The sequence below is a fragment of the Triticum dicoccoides genome, chromosome 4A (genome assembly GCF_002162155.2).
Source record: "Triticum dicoccoides isolate Atlit2015 ecotype Zavitan chromosome 4A, WEW_v2.0, whole genome shotgun sequence".
Lineage (NCBI taxonomy): Eukaryota > Viridiplantae > Streptophyta > Magnoliopsida > Poales > Poaceae > Triticum > Triticum dicoccoides.
The window spans coordinates 602,179,660-602,186,742 of NC_041386.1; the positions used below are offsets into that span (position 1 = coordinate 602,179,660).

Here is a 7,083-nt window from a genome sequence, read left to right on the forward strand (position 1 = left end):
AATGTTAATATTAACTAATGATGAACAAAGCAGTAGCCTATCTATCTAGCTCTATATGTCTGATGCTGATGGGTACCAAACTCAACTCAACAACAATCCATCTATCTCTACACTCTACACCAACCTCTTTCCTCTTACTACTTATCATCACATCACCTGCGCGCCAAACAAAGTCAACAACAACAACAACAACAACAACAACAACAAACCCCATCCATCTCATATATCAGTCGGTCTCTGGTTAATCATCTTCTAACAAGAAATATCAGTCTCTGCTTGCTTAAACACAACACTTTATTTTACAAGCACCACACTCACACTAGTTAGCAAGATGGAATTAACCAGCACCACTGCTCACCCATACACACATGTTCATTACTCCATTGCCTAGCTACTAATTAAGTAATACCACTCCACTTACATGGATCAGAGTAAGTAGAAAGTATTCACCACACCCTTTTCGTCATCATCATCGATCCAAGTCATCATCAACTTCTTACTTAGCTACCATACTAAGTTTTATTGTGCTATTGTGTTGTGTACCAACATTGTGCTAGTACTAATCACCAGCAGCAACAGTAGAGTACTTGGGCATCATAAACATGAGAAGTGTAGTGTTGAGATGATTAGTAGCAGAGCATGTAGTGTCTATTGTGCTATTGTGTTGTGTACCAACATTGTGCATCATTGTGTACCAATCAGCATCATATGTTGGTGAATCCATAAACATCAGAACCAACATTGTGCATCACAACTGTACTGAACAACATCACAAGTTGAGAACTGTAGTGTTGAGATGATATGTATATGTTGCAGATGTAGTATAGGAGGTGTCAATCCATAAACATGAGAACCAAGCAACATATGTTGGTCATGATGTTTCTATATGATGTATTACGGTCGACACAGATGAGATGTCGGCCTCACTTGCAGAAAACAGAGCTTTTTTCCTCTCTGGAACTGAATACAGTTGCAGAAAGCAGAGTAGGTCTAAGAAAAACCTGAGCCTGAGCAGCATTGCCAGCGACTCCGCCGGAAGCAGGAGCAGGAGCAGCAGCATCTGAACCTGCAGCAACGTCAGGAAGAGAGCAGGGCGTGGTGGTTGGCTGCAGTTGATCACCTCCTCCTTCCACCTGCAGGCCAAGGCCATTGCCGGCGGGACTAGCAAGAAGCAGCACATCCTCCCTCTCGCTCTCGCTGTGGCAGTAGTTTTCTGGGCTGATGGGCATGTTGAGACCGTCGGCATCATCGGAAGCATCACCGTCCGGCACGGCAGGGCCGGATTCTTGTAATTCTTGGCCTCCCTTATTATTCCCAGGATGGGTACTAGTAAAAAGCGGTGGCAGATTGAAGTGCTGGGACATGAAGAAATGTGCAGGGGGAGCAGGAGGATTTGGGAGGAGAAGAAGAGGCGACTCTGCTGTTTTGTGGGCGGCGTGGAGGAGGGGCGAGACTTGGATTGGTCCCGGCGCGGCGGCGTAGGTGGAGGCCGTGAGCGACACCACCTCCCAGTCGCTGCCGCCGCCGCTGTCCGCCATTTTCTTTCTTTCTTTCTCCTTCTTCTTCCTGCAGTCAGATTATACACAAGAGGAACAGGTGTGAGAAAGGACTAGTACATGGAATCCATGGATGGATCCATGAGCGAGCACAAGAAACAAGAGCCACGACAAAGATGTCTTACCTGCGCGGGGTGAAGAACGGAGAGTCGTCGCCGGCGAGAGGAGAGGAGAGGAGAGAAGCGATCCGAGGATGGCTTGGCAGCGAAGCAAAGCAGAGGAGAAGAAGAAGAAGAGGATGGATGGATAGGGACGGACGGTTTGCTTCCTTGCTTCCTTGCGTGGCGTGGGTGGGCATTTGATTGAAACAAACAAATCCCAAACTTATTACACACACCAACCTCCCACAGATATCATGGGTGGATATTTTCACCATCAAGTAAATTAATCACGCAATATCCCACCTAGAGGCTGCCGGGTGGGCCGGAACCAGTACTCATTCAAACAACCTTGAGGCAAGTCATCCAACCCTTTAGGCCTTGTACAATGGAAGGTGCTTAGGAGAGATGCTTAGAGAAATAAACCAGGCTTTCCTTAAGCACCGATGCTTATTTGTACAGAATAGACGCTTAACTAAGCGTCTCTCTTGTAGAAATAGACACCGGTGCTTCAGAAAAACTCGGTTTATTTTTCTAAGCTTCTCTCTAAGCACATCCCATTGTACAAGGCCTTATAAAGTGGGGGAAACCATCCAATCCTCCCGGCAGTCACAACAGTTGTGCTCGATGTTCAGTTTGGCGCTATAACCATGCAAATACGGAATTGCGGTCGCTTAACTTGACTCCATCGTGCACATACAGTGACAAATGTGTATGCGGGCGGAGCCATCTAGACCTGGAGCAGTATTTGGTTTCGCATCCACGTGTATGGCTGAACCTATCGGTGTGTGATGGCGCTGGCCGACGCATTTTTGCACAAAACCCCATCATATTTTTAAATTTGCACGAAAGAAAAAAACCACACTAGCCAGTCTAGCCACTAAACCCATTACGTTTTCTTAGGGGGTTGCACCCATTACGTTCGGATTTCAATTTGTTTTCTTTTTTGCGAAAAGGATTTCAATTTGTTTTAGGGAAGCCAAGACTTTATTATTACTCAAAGATCACAGAGTTTGAAATACAAGAAAGATCATTTTTTTTGTTCTGATGTCAACCGGGGATAACAATCCTGCATGTATTGAACGCGGGCGCACCTGGAGCTTAAACGGTCTGCACATATTGCGGCCCATTTTCAACACGCTATATTTTTCAAGTTATCTATAAGACATAGTAGTTAATAAATTTATGTTCTAAAAATATTATCCATACAAATGATTCTTAGTAAATAAAAACATTTAAATGTAAACATGTGTATTATATATAAAAATATTTAGCTAATACTGACATTCAAAGTGTTTATTAAATAAATATGTTGTAGTGGACATTTACACGGGCATGTTGTAGTGGCTGGCGCAGCTTCTACGCTTAGAATTTGGTCGCGGGTTCGAGACTTCGATTCTTGTCGTGCACATTTTTTCCGTGTTAAATTTTCTCTTTGTAATGACAGGTGTGACCCAGTGCTCATGACGCAGAAAAAATATGTGCCATCTTCTCTCAATAAATAAAACTTTGCTATCAATATTGTGTAGTCCAACGCGAATGGTGTTCTTGCTAAACCATCTCGCTAGTTAACCATGGGTCGCATGTTCGAGACCTTGTGCCTGCGTTTTATTTTCCGTGTGTTAATTTCCTCATCTATGAGCAGTTCAGTCTCGGTTTTTTCTGTAAAATAAAAAATTGCGAGCAAAAATACGTTGAGGTTTTTTAGTCAATTCCCCAAATAAAAGAATACAAGGGTGCTTTGTGCAAAAAAAGTGGACGTGAGCCCATACCACTCACTAATAGATGGGGCCATACACATGAATACGTCTGCATATGTGTTTGTGTGCACGTTTAAGTCAAGTTAAGTGACTGCAATTTTATATATCCAAAATTCTAACACCAAACTGAACATTGAGCGCAAGTTGTATGACCCACGGTGATATTACGGGTAAATTAATCCTCCTAGTACTGCAAAGTGGGCCCCACCAACAATCTGATTCATGGAATGAAGAGCAAATTCATTCAACCCGATTCTCATCCACATGCTAATGCATGGATGTAAATTCATGCAATGAACAATCTGAGTTTCATCTTGATGATACGCACAAGAAAATATCTTTCTTTTCAACTCTCCCGAGCATACTTGTACGGCAGCACCGAAAACATATATAGAAGGATCCATTAATTCATGGCCACGGCAACAGGAACAAACCACCGTCCTTCATCAATCATCATCGGCTAGTCTAGTAGTCGTCGTCGCCGCCGTAGTCGTCGTACCCACCGCCGCGGTACATGTCCTCCTCCACGCGCTCCTCGATCTTGTTCTCCACGTAGCTCGCCCCGCCCGCCAGCGCCAGCCCGCCCAGCACGCCCGCCGCCGCGCCCACCGCCAGCCCGCCCGCCATCCCCATCCCCTTCTTCTTCGTCTTCCCGCCGCTCTGGTCCAGGCCCACCCCCGTCGTGCCACCGTACCCTGCCCCCTGACCCGCGCCGTAAGCAGAAGCAGAGGAGCCGTACCCGCCCGCTCCCTGAGTCTGCTGCGCGGCGGCGCCGTATGCCGGCTGAACAGAGGAGCCGTACCCGCCTGCTCCCTGGGTCGGCGGTGCTGCGCCGTATGGAGGTGGAGCAGAGCCGTACGGTGCTGCTGCATGGGGAGGCGGCGCGGCGGAGCCGTAGCCCGGGTACCCCGACAGAGGCGCTGCCGCAGCGTACGCTCCGTAGCCTCCAGCCCCCGCCGCGGCGCCGTACCCACCACCGTAGGCATCACGGGAGGAGCCGTACCCCGCGGGCGCCGGGTAGCCACCAGGGTTGTTGTCGTAGTACCTGGCCGGCTCCTTGACGGCGACGCGGACGTCAAGCTTCCCCTGGGGCCGCCCGGAGGGCCGCTTGAGCTTGAGATTCCTCGACGCCTTGCCCCCGACGTCGCGGAGAGGCAGCCGTGCCGAGCCGACGAGCGGCTTGACCCCCTCGGCGGCGTTGGCGTGGACGACGTCGATGTAGAGGACCGCGTCCTCCAGGCGGCTGGCGGGCGGGAGCGGGACGACGACCTTCTCGTCCCAGGCGGGGTTGTCGCCGTTGTCGAGGTCGACGCGGGTGGAGCAGCGCGCGCCGGCGTCGATCCAGAGCACGGCGTAGGGCTTGAGGTCGCCGTTGCGCCAGTTGACGTTCTTGAGGTCCCGCGCGGAGCCGACGGTGATCTCCACCTCGTACCGCGAGCCCATCTTGGCCTTGGTGGTGGTGGTTGGTTGTACTCCGGCGAGGCGGCGATGGAGGCCGGTGATGATGATGTGGTTGCTACGGTGGTGGATGGGATGGAAGCCGGTGGACGGTGGCGACGGCATAAATAGGCGAGAGTGCGCTGGGGATGGTGCGGTGCAGCCCGTCATGTTTGGCTGGAAAGTGGGCCCGGCGTCTTTGGTTTGGTAGAAACGGAGGGAGTAGGTGAGGATGCATGCATGCGGTCTTATTTTCTTCTTTGTATTTTTCTTGGGACGGCGACGACGGAGGGAGTACATGTACGTACTACATTGTCATGACACATATTGGCATATCCTATCTCTAATCTTTGGACTATCTAGAAGAAATATTATTACTTAGCATCCAAGGGATTGCAAGAGATTTAATTAGGAGGTGGCATGCACAAATTATTAAGGAGTAGAGTGAATTAGTAGCTACCCGATTTGGATCCTCCAAATTAACACTCAACACACAAAGTATCTTTGTTTCCAAAATTATTATTACTTAAGCTCCAAGGGATGGCGCAAGATTTAATTAGGATATATGCCAATAATGATAATCTTGTGTGATCCCTTCGAGCCTAAGTAATAATAAATTTAGTTAGGATGTATGCCAATAATAATAATCTTGTCCCTTCGAGACAAGATTTAATTAGGATAAATATTTTTAATGTATATGAAAACTGTACAACATGTATGAAAAAAGTAGACATCCAAATATACATATAAAAGAAATGTGAACCATGTATTATTGTATTTACAAAATATTAAATGTGTATCAGAAAATGCTCCAGATCTATTAAAAAATGTAGAGGACGTTGAAAAAATTGAACAGAGAAAAATAATTTTTATAGGTTGGTCATGATTAAAAGAATGTTAATCAAGGATTTATTGAATTTTAAATATCTATAAAAATGTTCCAATGAATAGGAAAAATGTACACCATGTACTATAAACAATGAACATAAAACATAAAATTTAGAAAATGTTCATCATGTATCCTGGACATAAAACAAAGAAAACCAGTGAAAATATCTATCCTGGACTAGCCGCTTCACATGGAGGGCTCACCTATCTAAGCACTACACACAACAGAGGCCCATTAGGCGAAATTTGCGCTCTCTCTCTATATATTAATGCCTTTATTGTTTTTCTCAAAAACTTTATTTCCACATTGCAAAAAAGGGGAAAAAGTGTGCATATAAAATTTACATGTATAATATGTAAGTATGACATTTCATAGCAGTATTTTTTTTAATGTGGCATAAATGACAAATACGTATATAAATTGGCCTTTTTCTAGGACAGAAATTCGGGTTTTACCGATCACCATATTATTTAATGAAAGTTTACAAGTATGTACTGAACATGTATACAATTTCAAAGAAAAATATTTGAATTTGTTTGAAAGTTTAAATATCATATTCGATTGTTAAAATACCGGGCTCCATGGAGTTTCGGAGCCAAAAATCCGCACTCCTACTATTTTTCTTTTGAGGCCTACTAGTGAGTTGCCCGTGAGATGTGAGAGATATCATTACAACACAATATTGACACCACATGACATTTACTTATACAAAGGGAGTGTTAGATACAATTACGCCGTGACTGGTAGTTCAACTAATTGAAAAAAAAATGTAAATCATACCAGCATAGCGCTCCAATATGTGGACATAACATATTACATGCATGTGTGAACCTTGAGAACATTTTTTTGGGTGTTGTGTTCCTCCACAAAGATGCATGCAATTTAAGAAGTGGCAGGTCAGAAGTTTCTTTTGTGAGAAAAAAACATAAGGTAATCCGGTAATTGGCAACACTGTTATTTATTCAAGAGAAGAAAAATATTGGAGCAAGAGCTGCATGGAAGATTCTATAATAGAGAAGTGTGTGAAGAGATATGGCAAATGATACATATTGGCTGATCGATCCCGCGCGGTTAGATTGGCCGAGATTGTGAATGGTGTATTAAGCCTTTGTTTAACTTAAAGGGTGTATTAAGCTTAGTATTGGAAACCCTTGCAAATATCGCTAAGAAAAACCATACAAATAATTGAAATATAACCAAAATGGCTGCAGCCGTCTATTAATGTTAATCATTCAAATAACAAATCCAGGGTATCTCTCTCTTTCTCTCTGCATGTATATATATGCATGAGCGTACGTGCAAGTTGTAAACACTAGAATAATGGAAGCACTCACACACACACA

General features: G+C 45.1%; 2 protein-coding genes across 2 annotated transcripts; both read right to left on the bottom strand.

Annotated features, from left to right (window-relative positions):
- Positions 1–224: 224 nt before the first annotated feature.
- On the bottom strand, positions 225–1,841 carry LOC119287223. Its single transcript, XM_037566748.1, has 2 exons — positions 1,682–1,841; positions 225–1,566 (listed from the first exon to the last, which is right to left on the bottom strand). The coding sequence occupies exon 2, from the start codon at positions 1,536–1,538 to the stop codon at positions 924–926; it is 615 nt and encodes a 204-aa protein (XP_037422645.1). The 5' UTR covers positions 1,539–1,566; positions 1,682–1,841; the 3' UTR covers positions 225–923.
- A 1,796-nt stretch (positions 1,842–3,637) lies between these two features.
- On the bottom strand, positions 3,638–4,952 carry LOC119287224 (protein SRC2 homolog). The gene has a single exon (XM_037566749.1). It carries the CDS (start codon positions 4,855–4,857, stop codon positions 3,880–3,882), a length of 978 nt encoding a protein of 325 aa, XP_037422646.1. The 5' UTR covers positions 4,858–4,952; the 3' UTR covers positions 3,638–3,879.
- Positions 4,953–7,083: the final 2,131 nt, after the last annotated feature.

Bases quoted from the DNA above. Each gene is read 5' to 3' on its own strand.
- LOC119287224 (XM_037566749.1), bottom strand. From the start codon at position 4,857: ATGGGCTCGCGGTACGAGGTGGAGATCACCGTCGGCTCCGCGCGGGAC.
- LOC119287223 (XM_037566748.1), bottom strand. From the start codon at position 1,538: ATGGCGGACAGCGGCGGCGGCAGCGACTGGGAGGTGGTGTCGCTCACG.